The sequence below is a fragment of the Siniperca chuatsi genome, linkage group LG22 (assembly GCF_020085105.1).
Source record: "Siniperca chuatsi isolate FFG_IHB_CAS linkage group LG22, ASM2008510v1, whole genome shotgun sequence".
NCBI classification, from domain to species: Eukaryota; Metazoa; Chordata; class Actinopteri; order Centrarchiformes; family Sinipercidae; genus Siniperca; species Siniperca chuatsi.
Genome location: NC_058063.1, coordinates 15,117,975 through 15,142,217, shown reverse-complemented (window position 1 = coordinate 15,142,217; position 24,243 = coordinate 15,117,975). Strand labels below are relative to the sequence as shown.

Here is a 24,243-nt window from a genome sequence, read left to right as displayed (position 1 = left end):
ATCTTAAAGTTTAAAATAAATAAATCTTAAAATTGTGTGGCTAGGGACTTAAATTGCCCCAATAATTGTTTTTACAACCGCCACTACTGTTATGTGATTCGGACAGACCGAACCTTTCCGGAAACTGCCGAGCTTTGACGCCGAGCAGCAGCCGTAGCGACGCTTGTTGGAGTTTAGACAAGCGGAGGGAGCAAAATGGCGGATGAAGATATTACGCTTGATGGGAAACCTCTACAATCGCTTCGAGTCGCGGATTTAAAAGCCGCTCTGGAGCAAAGAAACCTCTCAAAGAGCGGGCAGAAAAACACACTCATTAAGCGACTGAAAGGGGTAAGTTTTCGCTCATGTTATGGACGCTGTCGAGTCTGGCTAAGTTCAGCAGGAGACGAGAGACGGTGGGGGTTAACATTAGAGGCCGTAACGGTGTGTGGGCTCGGAAGCGGGAATACATAAATCGTCTGGAACACGTTATTACACATAAACAACAGTTTTTGTTTTCTGTTACTTGTAACTGACAGTACAACGAAACTGTCTACCGACCGAGTTTGGACTTAATTCGTAACTACTCGTAGTGCACCGTGTTGCACACAGTTGAACTGTGCACCTGTCAAGTCGAGGCCTAAGCTGAGAGTAAGCAGCCGCACTTAGTGTACAGTAACGTTACATGACCGTGCCCGCGCTCGATGTGAGTGTATTGGGGTTACGGGGGCGCGCATCATGATGTAAACACAATTTTACGAGGTTTGCCAACGAGTAATTTATTCAGTTTTGTTTTTAAGTTATTTTTTAGCACCACTATTGCTTTGCACAAGACATTCAGCCCGTAAACAACCATGGATTTCAGGGCCGTAGCCAGGATTTTAGAAATACTGAAGTCATGAGTCCCAGACCCAGATAAATGTTACCAGACACCTAAAAGAAAGCCTAAACACTATATATATATATATATATATATATATATATATATATATATATATATATATATATATATATATTTTTTTTTTTTTCATTTTATTTACTCCGTTAACTGTTCTCTTATAGTGTTTGTAAATTTTATTTCCCCAAATTAATGCATAAGTACTGTTTCAAAAGCATCTCTACACTGTCAGGAATAAAATTCTGGTGGAGGAAACTGGAACTGGACTGGACTTGTGAAAACAGCAAACATGGGGAGAGAGGGGAATGACATGCATCAGGTTCCAGGCTGGAATCCAATAAGGGATGTTGTAATTGATATGGTTTGCATTTTAATAGCTACACTAGCTACACCACCAGGTGTATTGTTACATTGCTGAATTTAACCCCCCCCCCCCCCAAAAAAAAAAATTCCCAGGGAAAAAAGTGAACTCAGTGGTGGTTATGGTTTTGGATAATGCACTTCTTAAATGATAGTAATACAACAGCAGAACCTAGGAATGCATGCATATGAACTTGACTTGGATATCATATTTTATGGTAAATATTTTGAGTACAAGTTAATCATAAAGTCACAATGGAGTGCCGTTGACAAGTTTCTGTAGGTGGAGAGTGGAGACTAGTGTCGTGATTTGCAGACATTAAAAACCCTTGCCTGCGTTGGGCCAGGGTACGACTGAACCAAGCCTTTAAAAATGTGTAAATGAGGCAGCACTGGTGGCAATTAAATTGAACAATATGTCATTAAACAGTGCAATGTTTTAATCAGGAATTTTTTGTTATCTTTAAATCTGTGTAAATTGCTGATGTTCTGATTCTGATTAATAAAGTTAACACAAGACTTTGTCAAAATTATGTTTCATGGAAAATGTTTATCCGTTTTTTTATATGAAGTATGCCATTACAAAGAAAACATAGATCTGAACATAATTTTTCAATGTCATTGCAAAATACCTGCTAGAGCTTTTCATAACAATTAGAAAAACAATATGAAAGCTGATAATTGTATCTCTAAAGGTGACAGAAAAACTTTTTTGCATATAAGCATAACATATTTTTCATAAAATGGCCATCACATTGCCTCTAGAAGCGGCTTTTGTGGGCATATTTGGTATTAAAATAGTGACTTTATCTGTTGTAGTTGTTTTCAAATATTTAGCACAATTTGTGAGCCCATGTTTAATGTTTAAACATATTTCAAAACTGACCAGTCCAACAAAACTTAGATGTGTACCTTATTAAGTGCCCAGACAAATTACAAATGTACTTTTGCAGTTGTGAGTAGAAATGAGGCAAGGCAGCCAGCTCACTATCGTCATCACCTTCCACAGAATTTAAACTATTACAAACCAAATTGAGTTCTACAATAGAATCAGAAGCTGAAGTGGCCAGTAAAATATAATTAAAAAACAGATTCAGGATTATAGCAGCTGGCCTGCATTTATTTGCATCTTTTTTATTGCTTTTTCTCATGCTGCATTATTTAACATTTAATTAATTACCTGCAGGCTCTGATGCTGGAAAATCTTCAGAAGTCATCCTCCTCTCACAGTGGGCTGCAGCCCAACTCACAGGTAAGAAGAGTTTTTTAAAGATGGGTTAGTTTCTTTGGCTTTTGTCAACATATGTCTAGGCATTTTAAGTTCTGTAGAAAAGCACGACTCCTGTATACTAGACTGGAGAAATACTTTAAAGACTATGTTTCACCATGCACAGTCACTGCTCTTTGGCTCTGGGAATTTTACAGTGCAGAGGTATTAATAAAGGGCTGTTTTGTGTGATCTATTGTGTTGTAGATAGGTGAGGAGATGAGCCAGAATAGCTTCATAAAACAGTACCTGGCCAAACAGCAGGAGCTCCTTCGCCAGAGACTGGAGAGAGAGGCCCAGCAAGATGAAGATGCAGACGGTATAACAATCACATAAACATGCACAATCACACAATAAACACAGTCTCTGCCACGTAAACAATGGTCCTTTAGCTTAAAGGAAATGCACAATCTCTGTGTGTCTTTCTCTCCCACACACTCTCTCTTTCAGCGGTCCTGTTAATTTATGTTGTTCAAACATCTGTACTCACCTAATTTCATGTACCTTTGTATGAACATGCTCACAAATGTGTTAACAGATTGCACTTAGCTCCCATAATGGATTATAAAAAAAAAAAATTAAGAGATATTGATTTCTCAGCCTGTTCATTCAAAAGCTGTCCTTGGTTGGGAACAGTGGGTGTTCGTCATGAGTATTAATCCTCACATTGGTGCTGACCTTTAACCCCTGCCTCGTGTCCCTCTCTGACAGAAAGCCCAGCAGTGCCGGAGGATGATGAAGACCACTCGGAGGACAATGACAGCTCTTCCTCTGACAAGGTCAGTAATCTCCACACACTGAATAGTCAAATGAGGAAAACTAAGGATTTGTCCCACAGAACAGGACACACAAAGCTGCTACAAATTGATCAAATATTGTGAAAATCTTATTTTCCATTTCCCTCAATATTTTACTACACAAAATCCTAGGTGGTGCTTTTTACATTAAACAAAATTATTTCAAACACTTAATGTGTTTGAACAGCGTTCCTATGGTCAACATACACATGGAAATTAATTTTCCTTGCTTGTTAATGCCTCAAAACATGTTAATGAATGTATAGAACAAATGTAGTCATCTTGGCTTCTCTCAGATTGACTCCATTATTTTTGCCCAGCTGCATCACTCCATACCCTCCCAGCCCTCAATGACCAGGGTGGAGGAGAAAGGAGGAGGAGATTCAGTGATGGGTCATGGGATGATGGCATGTGGCCCTGACATGGGCCCCGGCCCTACCCTCCACCCCCAGGAGTCCCTTGAGGCTCCAGGAGCTAGGATGCAGCGAGCCACCTTTCATCAAGGACATAAGGAGCCACCAGCCCCCTCTCCACCCCGCGCCGTAGCCTCCCTGTCAGTGCGAGTCCTGGGCCAGCCTGACCGCCAGGGGCTGCCCCCTGCCGTACCCCGAGCCCAGGAGAAGGAGGGCACCGCACCAAGTGAACCAGGATCAGCTCATCCTGTCCTTCACCTTAGCCGATCTGCCGGGGTCTCAGCAGGGGCTCACGTCCATGAGGACAATGATGAAGACGACGAGGGTGAAGACGACAGCGAGGATGACGAGGATTGGGGGCCTGGTCCTGGCGGGGTGCGAAAGGGCAACAGAGTACCTCCCCAGCCACAGCAGATGCCCCCCAGTGCCCCATCAACAGTTGCAAGATCCAAACGCAAGCTTCAGCCTCCGCAGCACATCCCACCACCACAGGCACACCACACCCCAATGCAACTGCGCCACCCCACTCCTCCTCCCTCTCCACCCCCTGACCTGTTTCCCCTACCTGACACTCCCAAGCAGAGCCCACCAGACACAGACGAGCAGGAGGGAGAAGCCCCTGAGGCTGCACGTGGTCCGAGGGTGGCACCTTTCCCAGCTCCCACCATGCAGAGGCAAGACTCTGACTCAAGCTCTCGTTCCAGCAGTCCTGAGCCCTCTATGAAGCGCAGGCCAGGGCCCCTTTCTCTACTCGTACACAAGATGGAGTCAGAGGGGGCTTTCCGTGCAGTGGAGGCCACCTCAGCTGCGGATATGTCAGGAGAGACAGCACACTCCACTACTGGGTCGGCCAGTTCCAGTGAATCTCCACTGCAAAGATTGGAGAGAAAGAGGCTACAGGAGAACAGAGAGATGGAGGAAGAAAGGCGACTGAAGGAGAAGGAGAGAGAAAGAAGGAAGATACAAGAACAGGAGAGAGAGAAGAAACGCTTGGAAGACGAGAAGGAAAAGGAGAGGAAACGACAGGAAGAGGAGGAGAAACAGCATCAGAAAGAGGAGCGAGAAAAAGAGAGAAAACATCAGGAAGAGGAAAAAGAAAAAGAGAGAAAACACCTGGATGAGGAGAAGAGCAGAAAGGAGAAACTGCTAAAGGAGAAGTACAAGAGAAAGGAGACAGCCAACAAAGACAGGGTGGCTGTGACTGAGGCCCAAGATTCAGGTTCCTCATCAGATTCTGACTCCAAATCAGCCTCCTCTCCACGCTCATCACAATCCTCCTCCTCCTCCGGGGATAAAACCCGCCCTGCCATGCAGCTGAAGGTTAGTGATCAAACTGATGGGGGTGTCAGTGACTCGCTACAGCATTGATAGAGATCTGTGAGCTATAGTGTTTGTGAATTTTATGCCATGCAGCATTACACTCTGCACACTCAGAGACTGGGAGTGCTTGAGTGTTAATGTTTATGAGAAACATTAACATGTAGAAGTTATTTTGGTCCCAAATGATTGCAGAAGATTGGCTAATGTTTCCAGTTATTTTTCTTTTCCTTTTCTCTTAACGTTTCAGCCTTCCTGTGTGTAGTTTATTGAAAAAAATCATTTCATGCTTATATTAAGATGCACTTTAAGTCTAAATAATCTTTGGGTTTTTCATTGTTTTTTACTTTGAATAATTTCCCAGAAGGCAGACCAAGGACAAGAAGCAGAGGACGAGAAAAAGTCTAACCTGAGTAAAGGGGCAGAGAAACGATACCTTTCAAAGAGGTCAGTAACCATCATTAAAATACAGTTAACCTTAATAAAAATTCAGTCTTCAAGTTATATATATATATATATTGCTGGAGTTGAAAGGTTACACCAACTAAAATGAACTGTCATTATTAATTTGCACCCTGCATGCAACACCTTCTTGCTCAGTCTGACTTATTTTTGCTTTATGCACTGTATGCTATTTAGTAATGTGACACATGAATTTCTCTAGTGGCTCCCTGTAATATTTTACAATTTATATTTTACAACAGTGTTGTGTGTTTCAAATTCATTCAGTGTTTTTGCAGTTTTTTCCCCCAATTAATTCAGCTAGTCCCCTTTCTTGATGTCTGTGATTATACATCACATTTCAGGATTAACCTTCTTAGAGAAAGCTGATAAATTAAAAGCGGTACTTAAACCTTGGAAATATGTAGATAACATGGACTAAGTTACTGGATTTTTTGGATATCGAGGACGATGATTACATTTTCTAGCTATGTGGTCATGCTCCTGCACACTTTGCTTATCTTAATGGTCAGAGGAAAGAGCAAAAGCAATGCATATTTTAAATAAGAAATCACCATGCAACAGCAGACATGTAGCAAACAATTCCCACTAAAACCTGTCTTAAAATCTATAAAAATGTATCCATCTTTTCACATAGCATATCGGCTAATGTAAGTTAAATGAGGACAGGGTTTTTGTTATGTGATAATCACTAGATTAGGTTTAATCATGCCTGGCAGTGTTTACTAACACAACAGAAAGGAACATGTCTGCACTGAAGTTAGATGAATAAACTGATATGCATTATGTTTGTGAGCTGTATTAACTTGTGTTGAACTAATATCAGTTTCTCTTAACCTTTGTACTTTATATACAGTATGTCTTTGTTCCTTGGCTTTGCTTGGACTAAATTGAAGGGTGGAAATGATTTAGCATTATATATCATTTGTCAGCGTAGAAATGCATAAGAAATGTCTGTTCCTATTAAAAACATTGGTCACACAGCTGACAGCATGCCTCAGAGATCTGTTAAACCTTGAATCGGTTGTAAACACACCCCACTGTTTTCTCTCTCATCGCTCTTAATTATAGCAAGTTGTATTTCTTGTCAGGCATTCAATGCGGCAGCCCCTCAAACGGCGTGGCTGCTGCTTTTCTCTTGAGAAAAGGGTCCTTTTCCGCTTCCCCTCATTGCCTTCCCCGGTTGTCTGTTTCGTGTAATGTTCATTTGTTGCTGGCAGTAGAAACCGTATTTTCATTCAGCGTAATTCCTTGATTAATATTTTTTGTTGTCTCGTATTTCGGAACGCGCTACGTTTGACCGTCTAGCGGAGCTTTTATTTTGGAAATCATTGACCGGAACATAGTTTTTTCCGCACTCCGGTAGACTTGACACTGGTCTCGCTAGCCAACATGGCCGTCATGCATGCATTGCATCCTTGATACCGACGCAGTGCACGGCTGATCAGCAGTAGAAACAACCGCGACCGGATTTTTAATTTCGCGTCCCAGATTTCAACCCACGCCTGACCGGAATAAGTGTTATTTTTTATCAAAGGGGGTTCCCTTTCAAGGCCGGCCATAATGCTGTCCGAAGGCAACAAAAACGGGTAAGAGTGAGCCAGAGGGCGACTCAAGGCTTCAGGTTGCTGGTTGTACTTTTTCACCCCTGATCCAGAAAGAAAACGAGGATCCTTTAGCCGGTCTCAGCCTGTCGTGTCCTGCCGTGAAACCGGCTGTAGATTACGATGCTGGTTAGCTAGCAGCTCCTTCCTGCCTGCTAGATATCATGTCATCTGTTCACGTTGGCCTGGTTATGAGCGTGTTACATGTTCACCCATGTGAGGAGGACTGGGGGTGGGGATGTCGGTGAGAGTCTTTTGTTGAGTGAAAGAGCAGGGAAGATATTTGGGGAGGGGGGGTCTCCTTTCTGTGATCAGTGCCTAAATAGCTTCACTAGAAGGAACACATTGATTAATAAATAATTGGCTCAGATTTCATGGTGTGATGGGGAGAATCATAGGGACAGTGATTTCTCCCCTTTCTCAGTCTTTACTCTTGACCTCAACATTTTCTGTCATGCCAGGGAGATAAGAGATGTTTTCTTATTTCAGAATATACATTTTCTTATTTCAAAATGAGCACATCCTCATTTAGTTGTCCATTAAGGCTCAATCATGGTCATACTGTACATGCATCTTGTTGTCAAGCCCACAGAAGACTATATTTGTATTTTTGGGTTTAGCTGTTAATGATCTCACTGTTGTCAAGGGAGATCATTAAAGCAGACATCTGTTAGCTGTACAGTCAGTGTGAATGGGCCCTTATGCTGTGATATAATTTTCCCAGCTGGCACCAGCACTCACACTCTCGCCCACTGGGACCTTACTACACATCTGATTTGATTGGTGACAGTGTTTTGGTCCATTTTATGAGTCCAGTTAGTTGATTAGGACATGGTTTGAGTCATTCTGTTAAGTTACCATGAATGAGAATGGGTGCCTCGGGTCATACCACACTTATGGTCACTTTTTGTCAGGTTTTTGAGAAGTTTAACCAGCAGTGATGCATTTATTTAATAGTACTTTCTTTACAAATTGTGATGTTGTTCCTCAGGTTCAACGTGTACTTCAATGTGCTTCCTCATTCTTCCTCGCTGTTTGAAATACAGGTCAAGAGGGTTCAAGACTGTTATTTGAAAAGGAAAAGCCAAGCATTATGCAGACAGACATTTAGTCACTCATTCTTTCTTTCAGTGATCATTACATCACCTCGGCTTGGCCTTTCCACCTTTCCTGATCCCAAGGGTTGTATTTCTAGTTGACATCTGCCTCCCTTTATAGCCTGTGCAGGTGTGTCTCTGGCCTTGAAAAGAGCCATACACACACATAGACATTGACATCCACACCTAGGGCAAATGAGGAGAATCAGTGTGGTGTGGAGGAGGGGAAAATGCTGTCCTCCTGCCTACACTCCTGCCAGTGACTAATCTCCAGAGAAGGAGGTTGAACATGCTCTCTCCAGGAATTCACTATCATTACCAAACATTTCTTTATTTGATACTTTTCAGAAATGAGAAGTATATTTAAATGTATAATTTACTTCCTTTTCATGTGAAACACTTCAGAAATGAGAAGTATATTTAAATGTATAATTTACTTCCTTTTCATGTAAAACTCTATCTATAAAATGCAATTCAAAGCATCATGTAATGAATCCAACAATGGAGGAGTGTGCACTGTGATGGAGAGGAGGATGCTAGAGGATGTGATTCTCCCACCTACAGGGTGCTGCCTCGGTGCCTGTGTCATCACATGGAGGCAGCAGAGGAGACTTTTGATATCGCTGGTAGGGGAAGTTGAGGGGGTAGCTGAAAATATAATGATGACATCTGCTTGGTTTTGCTCTGTCTTAGATAACAGCGATAAAATAAAACAACGTGTGAAGTGTTTGCCTGTGTGAGGTCTGACTCATAGTAACTACAAAGCATGGCTTTCTTTGGCTGAGGTAGAGTTTGGTTTTTTCAGTAATGACCCAGCATGGATCAGATGAAGACCACACACATCGAGTCAGCTGTGAGTGAGTGTCTTGAACTATGAGTTAGTTTGAGGTATGTTTGTGACCCTGGGTGTCCGTTAGCTGGTGAGATATTTATAGCACGAGTGACCCAGATCACTGGCCCCCAGCACCCTTTCTCTGACTCCTTCCAATGTTTACACATCGTTTTGTCCAGATTGTCTTCGATTAGGACTACAACTAAAGATTAATTTCTTTACTCTTTAATTTGATGATTATTATAATTAAAATGTCAGATGATAGTGAAAAATGCCCTTTACAATGTCCTAAAGCTCCAGGGGAGGTCATCAGATCATTGACCAACACTCCAAAAACTCAATTTATTATCACATAAGACAAAGACAAGCAACCTCACAATTGAGAAGCTGGAACTAGATGATATTTGGTCATTTTTGCTTCAAAAATGACAAATAATTAATCTATCCAAAATAGTTTCAGATTATTTTTCTGTTGATTGACCAATCGATTAATCGACTGATCATTTCAGTTATATCTTCAATATTTAAAGTAGTGATACATATAGAGCAGCACTGCTTTGTGATTGTTTCTGACATATTAATCTCTTGTTTCACTAGCCCAGTCAGATCAGTTAGTCAGAGTTTGATTCACGTGTAGCATATGTTCCTCGATCCAGAAGCCATAAATGAAGGTGACCACTTTATTTTCAGAAATCTAAGGTTATGCAATACCAAATAATTTTGAAAAGCATGATTAACAACTTTTAGATTTTGTCATCTCTAAATTAAAACCTAAGCAAAATGTTGAAAACAAGAAAATGAGAAACGGAAGTCATGATACTGGTATTAATTTCAATTCAACACAGCAGTCACACCCACTCAGAGGTTGTCAGATATCTGTTTTGACAGCATACACAGAAGGTGCTGCCAGACCTTGTCATCATAGTAATTGAGTGTATGATTGTGGTCATTATCGATGACTTCTAAAAAATAAGAGGCTTTGATATGTTTTAAATCATGCATCACCTAAGCTCAAGGAAACCATTGTTTGACTGATAAAAGACATAATTTTACGCTGTGATTCATAATTTGCAATGTCAACTGCCACCACATAACTCTTAGTAATTCAGAGGAAGCGTCAAAGATGGATTTAGCAAAAGTAACACAAGGTCAGGCAAAGATAACAAGCTTATCACCAGGTGCAAATTGGTAAGACCAGACACTCTTACTGACCAGTATTGACCCTGAGCTCTCAGACAGTCTTTACCGCGAAAGCCTATTTTCTCCCATCCGCTCACCCTTCCCTCCTCACCCCCAACCATCTCTTCCTCCTGCAGGGAGGTGTCGGAGCCCAGCGCAGCTGCCGTGACAGAGGTGGAACCAGACTCTGAGAGCTCTATGGCCCAGCAGCCGCCATCCGGGGCTGAGCCAGAGAACAGCAAGGGCCGCCTGGAGGAGGTAAGGTTACTGAGAGGGTGGGGGTGCCCGGGTCTTTGCTCTGTCTCTCACTAACCTGCATCCTCATTTATATAAAAGCATGTGTAGTTGGCAGCACAAGTTAAGTGGGTCACACCAACACAACCCCAACGTTTTTACGACTATTAATTCCTTTGTCTCCTGTGGAGATTTTATCCTTTCGATTCTGACTGTATACAGTTTCTGCATCCTTTTAACCTCTTAAATGCTCAACAGATTATTCAATTGGAGGTTTCTACAAATGCTCATAGGTGAACGAACAGGGGTTGAGTTGGAGTTGGGTCCTTGGATAAATAGAAATTAACTAATCCCTTCCATCTGCGTTTAATGCAACTAATATTTCATTACTTGCTCATTCATTTAGATGATCTCTCTCTCACACACACACACACCCCTTGTCTGTCTGGTCCTTGCAGAGGGATGTTAAGTGTTGATTCTGCTGGAATGCAAGTAGTGATGGTGGTAATGTGTTAAATTAGATATCCGTGCTGCAGAAAGTGCATGCTTCTCATATTACTGTTCTTGTGTGTGTTGGGGAGGGAGGAAGCAAGCAAGAAAGAAAAACATTAAACTTCAGGGCCTTAACACACCAAGCCTATTATTGCTGTATCTGGCAATGTCGGCTCTACTCTGCTCTTATCGACAGCAGTTCAAGTGATTGAGAACGTTGAATTAGTGACAGAGTTAGTCGGTGAGAGGGAGCTCCTTGACTGGTTGTTCAGCTTGGTGATTTCACCACTTTTCACCCACTTTCTCGATATGTTCTTGCCTCTGCCTTTTGTCCTTCTGACAATACCGGTACAAAGCAGTGCAAAACCTTACACTTGCAAATTTGAATCAGAAATATTCTCAATTGGCATTCCAAGCGATTTAAAAAAGATCTACAATCATTAGTTTTTCTTTGTCTTTTCACTCTGTTTTTGGTATAAGAACACACTCAGATTAGTTATTTCTGCTCATGCAGGCGTGAACTTAAGCTGCCAACGTCAGCTATGGTCTTTGCAGAGTATTTGGGTGAATTTTTAACAAAAGTGTTTGATCAATCTGCCATAGTCAGCTCAAGTTCCTGCACATGGTGTGTCAGGGTCTTAAGAGTCATTGTATTAGACCAGAGTATTGTATTTTATGCTACCACAAGCAGTTTCCCTTCTTTAAAAAAAAAAAAGCAATCATCATAGTCATCATTGTTGCTGGAGCTCATTATGAAGCTACTGTTACTGTCAGCCTTTGCTTCTTACTGTTGTTTAAACCAGTTGAAGAGCAACTTCAGAAGATGCCCACAACCATACATTACATTACATTTTAGGCACAGAGCTCTTGATTTTCTTATCTTGAGTATCTAATTTAGATTTCATGGTGAGCTGCTATGCTAGTAGAATAGCATAGCAGCTCTGAAGTTATTATCAGCATGTCTTTTTTTTCTACTGTGTGTGTGTTTGTGTGTTTTGTTGCCCCCTTGGGTTTGCATGAGTAATGGCCCCTGACACTGTGTGTAGAGATGCATCAGGGCTTGTTTCTGCTGTTTCTTTCACCCTGTTTTCATTCTCTGCTCTGCTCTCCCGCTTGCTCCTTTCACACTGCCTCTGTCTCTCTATTTTATTCAGTCTCTCTTTCACTGTCTCTTCCTCTCTTTGTCCCCTTACCTTCCATATTTTGCCTCTGTATCCCATCATGAACGCTTCTCTCTCACTATATATATTTATGGTGTGATTGCTGTTTAAAACCCCATTGATTGCTTTGTTATGAAGGTGCCCATGCCTCTTCCATTGCCCCTAATGGTACCTGCTGCGTACTACTACTACTACTACTACCACCACCACCACCACCAACACCTCCTCCACTCCTCCTCCTCCTCCTACAACTCCTGTCCCGCTATGCCCAAGTGCGTCGCTGGTACCTGAATTAGGCCCAGAGTCTGCAACCCCATGGCACTGAGTAAAGCCTGAGCCTGAGCCTGCAAGGCCTCCCTTGTAGCCCTCCAGTGACGTGCTGAGCCAGCAGGAACTGGAGCTCGCATCAGACCACCACCGACAGCAGTGGCAGCCATGGTAACTGCAGCAGCACACAGTTGTCATGGTAACCCAGCCTCAGGGGTTGGAAGCCTGCTTGCTGATCTGAACCGAACTGGACTGTACTGCACTGTGCGGTGGTGATGAATGATGGTGGAAGGGAAGGGGAAGATGTCTAACGCTCTGTATCGCCTCCCCTTCTCCCCGCCTTTCCCATCTGCCATTTTGAGGATAAGCACAGTCTTAAAGTGTTGCCCTCCAACATCCATGCCGCTGTCCTCCAAAAGCCAGATGCAGTGAAAAGACAAAACTCTTTGGCTCTCAAGTTTTGTTTTTACCTCTACCTCCAACCCCACACTGCCCCCTGCTTGTGGGGTGGAGTAATGACTTTGGACTGAGAACCCCTGCAGTAACCCAAACAGTGATCAGGGCTTGAGTGTTTAAACGATCACTATTTGGGGATTTAAGCTTTAAAAACACACTTCAACTGAACAACTTAAATTATCTGCTGGGAAGTGATGACTATTGCACTTTTTTAATGGAAAATGTTGTGGATAAGACCTGTCCGTGACATGACGAAATGGACTTTTACTCACACTTGGAAAAACTTGGAACACTATTATTGGTTGTGCTTGTAAGGCTAACAGTCGTCCTCTGCCTTGACAAGCTGGCCTTTTTAAAAGGGACTTCCATTATTCAGCTGTGCACTATTTGACTGTGTGCATATAAATTCTGTCACCATGCTCGAAGTTGCCATTGAAAAGAGAACTATTCCCCTGAACTCTGCACCAGTTCCACTGTAACAGAGACTTTCAAAGGACATAATGCCAAGGACAAGTAATCTGACAAACATTATGTACCAAGAATTTTTTTGGGTTCACAGTGACATTGATCATCCATCCACACTGAGAGCTGGATATACTCAACAAATCATCACCTCCCTTCCTCTGCAGCCACACTGTCAGTGAACTCTGGTCACACTAGAGTGGATGTTTCACCAGGAATTCATGATATCCTGCCTCTGCTGTGGACCTGGCAGATGGACAACTGCAATTGTTGCTGGTATTTATTTATTTCTACATCCATCTCTTCGCCATACCCTCAACTTGGCCCTTGCATCTCAAATGATTTCATGTGAGTGCAGAGGCGTGATGTTCATTGACCCTCTCGTTTTGACTAGTTCTCTGGATTATAATTTTACAAAGGATTACTTTTGTCCACCTTTATCCCTTTGAAAACCTCACAATTTGCAAAACAAACTCAAAAACTGTGTGACGAACCTTCTGGCTATGGAAACCTCATGAACTGCAAAAAACAGAAACTCAAATCCATTGGACAACAAACACTTAACTGGACAATGTTATAATTTTGACATTGAAATGTCAATGAAATGTCACAAAGGCTTTCAGGACTGTATATTGGAGAATGTGGACAACTATGACATTTAAAGACAATACATTCAAGCATCACAAAATGGATTTTTTAACTTGTCAGATGTACCTCACAGATCGTGGACTCTAACAAAGTATACGTCAACCCCCACCCCCATCAGAATCCATCACAAGGCAATTTGAAAGTCCTGGCTCCCTAAAAGACTGAAACGTGACTCTGTGATCAGCAGTCAATCAAGAAAAGTCCTCCCCAGCCCCAGTCAAGAAAAAAGTCCAATCCAGTGATCAGTTCCTGCCTGGTGGCTAATCTGCACACTCAAATCGAGCCCCGCGCTCACTCCTCTGCCTTCTCTGATTGGATCCTTGTTGCCTAGATACAGTACACACTGTCGTGCGGTTGGGCCATAGTCGAGCCAGTAAGGAATCAGGTGTCAAATGGTACCAGGAAATGACTTGTGATTATTCCTTTATTTAAAATGTATAACATTTTAAAGGATTAGGTGTTTAAAAAAAGCTTTCTCTTTCCTCCGTTTGTAAATAAGAGGAATTAATTATTTTCCTTTTCGTAATTTAGTGCAAATTTTTGAATTGTCACGAGTACTGCGGTTTTAATTTGATATTTTGACACCAAGATGACAGTGTTCATCATACATTTGCCATACTGTTGATCTACAGTTGTGTGTTGTTAAATATGGTAACTCTTCAGAGTGAATTTAAACTGCAGTACTGATAGTGTTGCTGACAGATCTTTGAGTCTTCAACACTCGGTTCTCCACCTCTGCTCCACAGAACTCATCACCACTAACATTCAACAATGTTAGTCAAATACAATACTTACCACACAGAAATTATGCTAGATCTGCCCAGGACTGATATGCTACTATCACACAATTTATATATTGAAAGCACCATTTGCACAGGATTAATATTACAGGGGGAGGTGGCTAATAAAATAATTCCCCTCCCCTCTCGTAATAAAAGTGCTGGACAGCATTTTAGCGGTTAACAAATTACAGGAGCCGTTTTGGTAATAGTCAATGATATGCTGTGGGGAAACCATGTGACCATCATCACTGGGAGGCAGTATGATTTTAATTATTGGTATTATTTAGCAGTAATTTAACACAGACATTTGTAAACTACATAAATGTCTCTTTCTGAATGTGGATCTGGCTGTGCTTTTACTGAAAAGTATCTGCAACGGTTTTAAATACATGTAGCTCAACACACGAGTTAACGAGTGATCTATTAGGTTAGCAAAATCCTTTTCTACTTCAGTTGTAACACTGAGCTCATGAAACTCATGTAACAGTAAACCCAACTCTGTATAAAACTCAGAGGTACACTTTGAAAATGCATCTCTCTGAATTGGATTTACTCTGAGTCCTCTGATGCACATTATCTTGTAATAATGTACCACACTAAGATATGACCCAGTTTGAGTTTCACACAGGCCTACTCATTTCCTAATGCATATCATGTACTTGCTTTGTCCTTAATGTCTACCACACACACACACACACACACACACACACACACACATACACTAGGGGAGTAGCATAATGATTTATCTCAGTGTCTTTGAGCAGAGGTGGAAGGCGGAAATGTGTCTGGAGTCTCTCTGTATCGACCAAGAACCCTCTCCATAATGTGGTACAATTGGAGCCTCCAGGCCTCTTTTACTTTAACCCCTCGCCCACACCCCTCCTCCACTTTTCCTGTTTTACCTCCTGTCTGTTGTTGCCTGTTAGGCTCTGGACTCTTGGTTCTCATCTAGCCCCGCACCCCTGGGGTTTCTGTATGTTCTTTCTGTCTCTCTTATTTCCAGAGCACCACTCCTAAGGCCTTTGCTGCTCGCAAGATATCCTTGACCAGTGAGTATACCAAATACGTCTTTCATCCTACATGAGGACTTATGAGAAACATAAGTATATAACTCCTTTAATTTTGATGAATGTTGGTTTATTCTTTATTTATCGTGGAATAATTTAAGTAATTGTAAAATGTCCACTTGTAGGCTCAAATCAAGGGCTTGTCTTACTTCTTATTTAAAATCTGGAAGACTATCCCAAGGTTAGTTTGGATCCTGACAGGTGGCAGGATCCAAAGTGAACAGTTTCTTTTTAGGGAGATTTTACACACTTTTGTCAGTGGTGTATTTACATAAGCCAAGACAGCAAAAATAAATTCTGTGCAAAAAAATCTTGTAATACATGTGGTGTTTAATGTAAATTGTTTATCTCAACCAGCTTTAATATATATTTTTTAAATGATCGATGGGAGTAAAACATCCATAAAACAGACTACAAGCTCCTCTGATATAATATTATTATAGAGATATTAAAAAATGATTTCACAGTCTTTGTGGACTGTAATGTTTATAGAAAAAAAATTACACCAGAGGCATACTTTCACACCACAATGCTTTGGTAGCATGGTGTTGTGGAAACACTGTGATTAAAAGTGATATTTAAATAAAACAGCTACAGTATTTCCTGCAATTTCAATATGCTGCAGCGAGGACCCTGTCCATGCTTATGGCCTCAGTCACATTGGCCTTCGTAAAAGTGCACACAAAGTAATGTGCACAGAACCTTGCTCTTAGAATAGCTACCAACAAACCAACAACATACTTGTAACAACATGTTCAATATTGTTTTAAATTAACCAATATTGTAAAATAGTTACTGAAATTATTTAATCTCACAATTACATTTATAAACTCTGTAAACTTAAATTAGTTACAGCCACCCTTGGCAAAACTATTTGGGTTAAAGCATTTAAGCAATTATTTCTGCTTTTAGGCTGAGCTTGCAGTAACTTGTCACTGAAGTTCTGTTCAGCAGAGAGCAAATCATCCATCTGGGACTGCGTTTTCTCTCTTCTCAATGATAAACTACTTTTTTTGACTCCTCTGCAGGCAGTAAGACGTCCCCAGCCACCACAGATGGAGGAGCAGGAGAGCCCGAGACAGGAACTGCAGCAGGGAGGAAGAGGCGGTGGGGCTCCAGCACATCAGTGACTACTAAGAAACCATCCATCAGCATCACCACTGACTCACTGAAGGTACTGATACAGCACAAGAACCAGGACCAGTCCAGGCAGGCGTGGGAAGATGTGGAAAATAAATTTTATGATTCACTTATTTTAGCTATGATAGTATTTTTTGATTGTAGCTGATATTTTGGGCTGTAGGCCAATATTTATAGATTATTTCATGCTTAAGAGCAGACCAAAGCTTCTGAAATGACAAGGACTTTACTCTTGAGGAGACTTTTATTTTTCTGGGTAGTAAATCATTGTTAACATACTTTTGTGACCCTCTTTGTAAAATCCATCTTTTTTACATATTGGTCAGCTCTGTAAAATAAAATTTGATTTGATTCAACTGATGAACATAAGCTTTTAAAATGTATGGTCTTACTCTGACAACTGCTGGTTTTGTTACAGCTTCCCCAAATCACAAAATTTCCTTCCAGTTCTGTGTTAATGTTTTGAAACTGAACTGTGAAAGTTGGGAGAAATTTGGGGATTTTATCAAAATAATCAAAGCTTTGAAAAAACAAGTTGAACCCTTGCAAAAGGACTGAAACTCTTGTTTCTTGTATCAGCTAACAGATGTAGTTAAAATATGCAAATATTTCTCTCTCTGTCTTGTCTCTATTTTATATTTTCCTCCATCATCTCCTGTTTGTGTCTGTCCTTCAGTCTTTGATCCCAGACATCAAAGTGAACCAGGAGGCAGTGGTGGAGCTGCACCCAGAGGAGCTGCAACTGTCTGGGGACGAAGAGAGCCCGGACACCGGCCATGGTGACCAGGACAAAGGCCTCAAGATCCGACGCACCGTCACACAGGTGTGTCTTTGTAATTCTAAATACTGACTAAACATGAGGTTTCTGTTTGTACATCTAACATGACACTCTTTTGTCAGTGGATTTGATTTGAACACATTACTTTTTTCCACCTGTAATTCCTCCCCAGGTCGTTCCAGGTGACAGCCAGGAAAATGGACAGACAAATGAAGAGGAAGAGGTGGAGAAAACAGAGAAAGAAAAACAACGCAGGACTTCAAGAGACAAAAGAAAGAACAGTGTTTCTGAGGAAGCCACAGAAACACAGACATTTGTCAAGCTCGATGGAGAGGCAAAGAAAGGTAAACTGCCTCACTGAAAAGTTTGTGGGTTTTTAATTGCTGTAGATTGTTAGGTACAAATCTCTTTGCTGCCATCTCTCTTCCATCATCCCTCTGGCAGTACTTCGTCTTTCTCTCTGTCCTTGATTACAGACATTCCTGTTTTTTGGGGGGGGGTTTTACCCAACCCATCTCACATCTTCATCATCTTTCCCTCAGTTACCCCCAGCGACAGTCTGGTGCGTCGCTCCATAAGTCAACAGAAGTCTGGCGTGTCCGTCACCATCGATGACCCTGTCCGCACAACCAGGCAGCCCTCGCCACCTCATGGCAAAGTCTCAAATATCATCCATGTAACCAACCTGGTAGGTTTGTAACTCAGTGCATTACATTACAAGGCATATAGAAAGTACAGTGAAAAAGTGATGTTTTTCTCCCAAGTCTGTTGAGCTTATGTTCAAACCATTCTGGCAAATCAAAATGTATTCACCAAAAAGATCTCGTTATATTCTTGTCTTTTGGTCGAGTTGGAGCCTTAAAGTTTCCCCACGGACTAAAATTATGTGGGGAAAATGGTTGTACAGAAAAACACTGCATTTCCAAATGTACCCTACCCTTTTTCATGAATGAGGCATATTGTGGTGATGCCAGTGGTAACCACATCACCATAATTCCCAGGTATTATGGCTGTAGTCAAGCATCACCTTAAGTTGGGGGCACTCTGCATGACTAAACAGACTATGACAAGACTAGACATTACACGTTTAATGACTAGCATTTGCAGATTTCTTTTTACTTGCGTCATAGAAGCAAGACTTAGAGTTACCCATTGATCAAAGACTACCAGATTTCTAATGCCACCCAGCCTCACTAATCTTAGAAAAACAGGAGCTCTCAGACTACAGTAACAGAATCCAAACAAACAAGACTAAAAGTTTATAGCTCTGCTGTGTGACTGTAATGCTCATCACCATTTAATTTACCAGAAAACAAAACTGATGGATTTAAAATATAGAAACAACTTTGCTATCCTTTGATCCTTCCCACTGGTGGTGCGCGAACATGTGAAGTTTGGCCTGAGGGAGGCGCCAGAGGGAAGACCATGTTGTTACCTAAAAATAAGCCCTAAAAGGGCTTATTCTCTGAACTGTGACCATTTTTGGACATGTCTCTGTTTGATATACTCTAGCATTAATCTCAAAATACTGGTGAAACCGGCAGGAATTCAGTCATTTGTTTTAGAATTATCATGAAATGATGGTGATGCTAGACAAAAGTCTGGGGATCCACAAAGTGATCAGGATTCATCCTCTGGGGAATAGGAATATGCATACAAGACATGGCAATCCATTCACTAGTTGTCAAGATATTTCACTCAACATGTTGGGCCGACCGAGTAGAGCTACACCACTGGAGGTTAAGCATTTCTCTCTGCACACTTTTTGTGCTTGTTTCCCCCTGATCGTACTCGCATTGGCTGTTGGCAGTCTTCATTCATATGAAAGTTGTCAACACTTCATATTCATCATCAAATATGAGCCTTAAAACTCATTTGAAATAATCACAATGGTCCTGCCTGTTATCTTGATGCACGACAAGATCATCTCTGCTCAGCTCTTCAAATGATCTTTTCTCGTGTTTCAGCTTGCTTTACATGAACTGATCCACTCTGACTGAAAATGACAGTTGACCTTGATTGAGCCGTGCTCCTTGTGTTATCCCACAGGTACGACCCTTCACCTTGGGCCAACTCAAAGAGCTGCTGAACAGGACGGGCAGCGTGGTGGAAGAGGGCTTCTGGATCGACAAGATCAAGTCTCACTGCTTTGTCACAGTGAGTACCAACAAATCAACATTTTCATATTGTATTGAGTGTGCGAAGACTCGTGTTCACCGAGTGTGTTGTTTAGCTGGAAGGGGAATTTGTCAGGTATCAGTACTGCTACCCAAACTGGCCCATTTGAAGCATGTTGTCCCTTTTAACAAATGCTGACCTATTTTTAACAATAATGTTTGGTGTTGTGTTATAGAACACACTCCGCTTCCACCACACAGTACCTGAGGGGTAGGAGTATTGTGAGTGGTGGACTTTTTCACTAAACCTGCTGGAGTATGCTGCTGAAAATTGATATAAAAACCCTCCGTAAATAATGTTTTTGCACGAAGACATATTTGATCTTGAATTAATTGAAGCATTTGTGTGATTAATTTCACTCTACCTCACAAACTATCACCTCTGTGTTCTCATCCATCTGTTCCTGCAACAGTCCTATTTTTGCAGTGTGTGTTGGTTGATATGTGATTACACTTTTAAAATGACTATTTTCAGCCTGATAACCTTTTTCTTCTTCTCCTGCCCTCGTAGTACGCTACGACAGAGGAGGCAGCCACCACCAGAGCTGCACTCCACGGGGTCAAATGGCCTCCAAGCAATCCCAAGGTCCTCAGCGTCGACTTCTGTGAGCAGAATGAGGTAATGATACACTTAATGGAACACGAATTGCAATACAGTAGATGGTGGAAAGAATATTCCAGCCTTAAGGTGAATTTCCTTATTTTACAATATGAAATACATTGTCACTGTTGCTATACTGAGGAAATAAAGAAAGGAATCACTCATTTGTCACAGGAGTAATAAAATAATTTTACTGCAGTGTTTGATTACTAAAATCTTGGGTATTTTAAACCACTCAAACAAGATTATGAGTGCTTTAAAATTGATTACTATTAATTTCTTAATAGAGGGAAAACACTTTTATTGCGATAGGAAAAAATACTGAAGCTAAAAGTTGCATATTTTAAATGTATGACGCTAAAGTGTGTACGCTGTCTTCATGTTTTTGGGAGGTTGTCAACTTTAAAGAAATACCCCCATACATATAAGCACACACTGGATCAAATAGTAGGCAGCTAGTGCTATCCATAGTAAAAGGCATGAAGAGTGAAATATTAATAGCTTTATTTTTGGAACCATTTCAGATGAGCAACCACATACTTAGTCCTAAGTGGTGTCTGAGTTTTTTTTTAAAGCTGCAGGCAGTATCACATCATCCACCATGTTTACTAACTGGGAAAGTAGTCCCAGTTATTTCAGAACAGTACATCATTTTTGCATCATACTTGAAGTACATTTTATCAATTTCCTACACACAACTGTCAGGTTAATCTGCATATGAAGGGCATCTTCATTCTTTGTTATTAATAATCACTTGAATTTAAAAGTGCAGGTTACTTTTCTGATGTGACCTTTTGCATCACAGATGGTTGTTGGATTTTTAAATGTGTCCATTTAATGTTCTCCACTCACTTAAACTTTAACCCCCCCCCCCTCGCAGCTTGACTTTCACAAAGGTGTCCTGAAGCCAGAAAAGGAGGAGGACCATGTTGCCCAGCCAGGTGGTCCTCAGAACCGGCTGCCCCCTCTGATGCCTGAGCGGGACAGAGACAGAGAAAGAGACCGTGACAGGGACAGGGAGCGTGACCGAGACCGGGAACGGGACCGAGGCGTGGGCGGAGAGCGGGATCTGTGGGCAGAGCGGGAGAGAGAGATGGAGCGCCGGGAACGAGCCCGTGGCGAGCGGGAATGGGACCGGGATAAGGTTCGGGAATTTGCACGACCGGGAGAGGACGGACAACGATCTCGCTCCAGAGACAGAGAGCGGAGGAGGAGGGAGAGGGCCAAGAGCAAGGAGAGGAAGACTGATAAGAAGGGTAACGCACCTCGCTGTGACTGGATAGAAGCACAAAGAGAAAACTAGAAGAGAAAATTAATTAAATAAAGATAAATACAGAGGAGAAATGCCAGAACAAAGCATTCTGGTGGAATTACTATGCATTAAAAAATATACAGTAATAATTCAATCCTTCATTAATCTCCATTGGGAAGTTGTGTTTTGCTTTCTGGCTCATCTACCAGTCTGTCACATGTTTTTAGTTTCCTTTGTACCATATTTAGTTTTGTTTGCAATCATATTGACTTTTGTTGAACTATATGTAACTTGTCAAATGGTAAAATCTAGAAAAGTTTAAAACAAAGATGAATCTACCCTCAGTACCCAGAAAAAAACATTGTCCTTCTATCGTGCTGTAAATATACAAACAAAAACAAAGCAACATTGGAAGGCAAAATCAAAATGATCCCTGCACCTTAATCTACAAAAGAATAGTAGAAGAAAATTGTATTGGTAATTATTGTGAATTTACACACAAAACAGGCTGCATTGATCAAAATGAAAAACAGACTGACATACAGTACACGCAGTTGACAAATACTGTTTACTGCCATGCAACCTCATTTTCCCCACCTCTGTAGCAGTATTTGTAGGAAGTTCAAAGTTAAACTTTTTGCTATGAAGCGATCATTTTGTATATCTTAACACACAGGTTGAGTTGTGTACCGCAGTTAGAAAACATTCACCCATTTCTGTTTTCTAATTAACAGAGAAAGGAGATGAGCCACCTGCCAAACTGCTAGACGACTTGTTCCTCAAGACCAAAGCAGCTCCATGTATATACTGGCTTCCCCTCACTGAGGAGCAGGTTGGTCTTATACATTTGTCTGTCAGTGACTTTGTCAGTCACAATGAGTGGTTATGACTTAATTTCATCTAACTAAACTGTGCTTTGTGTCCACCAGGCGACGCAGAGGCTTTTGGACCGCACAGAGCGGCAAAAGGAGCGCGAACGAAGGCGCAAGGAGCAGCAAGAGGAGGAGGAAAAGAAGCGTGAAGAGGAGAGGAAAGAGAGGCTGAAGGGTCGGGAGAAGGACGGCAGCGTGACAGCGAGCAGCGGAGCAGCTGGGCGAGCACCCGACGGAGACAGAGAGAGGGGCCGAGACAGAGAGGGGGACAAGAAGAGGGACAGCAGCCACCGACCCAGACGACCCTCTGCAGGCGCTGGCAGTGGACGGCGCTCCCGTAGCCGTAGCAACCCCAGGGACAGACGCCGCTGAGGGCCGAGCAGCTGCAGGGAAAGCTGGAGAGAGAGAGAGAGAGAGAGAGAGAGAGAGGGGACGTGGCTTAGTGGAGGACACTGCAGACAGGAAGTCTTGGGAGGGAGCGTTTCCACTTGGAGATGCATTTCTCTTGCCTCAAGTTCAGGACTTGTGTCTGCTCCTCGCTATCCGCCCCACGTGCTTTAATTCGTCCACTTTGACGCCAGCATTGTCTTCCACACACTTCTGCCGTTCCCACCCCCAACTCGTTTATGTCAATTTACACAGAAAATGTTGATTTACACGTTTTGTTAATAGTTAAACGATGGATCACCTAGCTCCAATCCCCCCACTCTTCTGTTTCTTTCTCTTTCTGTCTTCCAGAAGCAAAAGTCAGTCCTTTCCCTCTGTAGAGAGCAGCGTTCCTCCTCGTCTCCGTGTAGTGCGGTTTAATTCTCCTCTGTTGAAGAAAAGAAGCAGAGAGGGTGGTGGTTTTTTGGCTCGCCTCAGCATTTTGTCCCACTGAGGTTTGGGAGCCTGCCTCTTTATTTTAGTTCTGCGGGTGCAGTTCCTTCCTCCTCAGAGCCCTGTAATAAAACCAGTCCAAAATAGATCCCTGACCTTCAAATATTTTCTAGGATCAGTTTTAGTGTTCTCTCTTCAGCACTGAGATTTCTTTTTTAATTAACAGATATCTTTGTCAAAGTGAGGAAAGTTGTTTTGTTTTGTTGAACTTTTATGAATCATGTTAATTTTTTCAGCCTTGGAGGTTGTTGTGTGCTACAGCAGGTGATGTTTGCGAGTAATAACCTTCATCTCCCTCTCCCACGGCAATACAATGGTATCGAAGTCTCAACACTGTAACCTAGGAAAGTGTGTGATAGGAAGAGACGTGATATTATGTGTTGCGGTGATTCAGGAGACATGCCCCAAGTTTATCTTTAGTGGATGTTTTTGCAGATGAGAAAGGGAGGATATAAAATTCTTGTCAAGTGGTTTATTCTGTAATAATTAAGGGAAGCTGACCTTCCCTGCACCGAAGTCTCCATTTGGAAATCCCTCCTCTCCCCTTCAATCGTATATATTTCAGAGTAAGTTTACCTTCTAATAGAGTAATGGCTACAATTTTAATCTTTTAGTTCGAAACAGTTGTTTTATTGCTTTTCTTCTTCTGCAAGTGCTGAATGTACCGAGAATTTAAAAGAATAAATTTAAATTGGTTATCAGCTTGTCTGCTTGGTTTTTGCCTGACTTGGCTGCGAGCCACTGAGCGTTTAATGATGAATACAATGGGAA

General features: G+C 41.8%; 1 protein-coding gene across 3 annotated transcripts; it reads left to right on the top strand.

The window, feature by feature from the left end:
• The first annotated feature begins 166 nt into the window (after positions 1 to 166).
• Positions 167 to 24,173, top strand: acin1b (apoptotic chromatin condensation inducer 1b). 3 transcript variants are annotated; one of them, XM_044183401.1, is made up of 17 exons: positions 167 to 330; positions 2,424 to 2,489; positions 2,712 to 2,823; positions 3,216 to 3,283; positions 3,598 to 5,034; positions 5,399 to 5,478; positions 10,343 to 10,463; positions 15,710 to 15,755; positions 16,802 to 16,947; positions 17,590 to 17,736; positions 17,864 to 18,035; positions 18,234 to 18,379; positions 19,741 to 19,848; positions 20,380 to 20,487; positions 21,350 to 21,725; positions 22,456 to 22,553; positions 22,651 to 24,173. In XM_044183401.1, exons 1-17 carry the CDS (start codon positions 196 to 198, stop codon positions 22,963 to 22,965), a joined length of 3,681 nt encoding a protein of 1,226 aa, XP_044039336.1. In that variant the 5' UTR covers positions 167 to 195; the 3' UTR covers positions 22,966 to 24,173. The 3 variants fall into 3 exon arrangements, with proteins under 3 accessions (XP_044039336.1, XP_044039337.1, XP_044039335.1); XM_044183402.1 differs by having other exon boundaries at positions 168 to 330; positions 3,622 to 5,034; positions 5,396 to 5,478; XM_044183400.1 differs by having other exon boundaries at positions 168 to 330; positions 5,396 to 5,478.
• Positions 24,174 to 24,243: the final 70 nt, after the last annotated feature.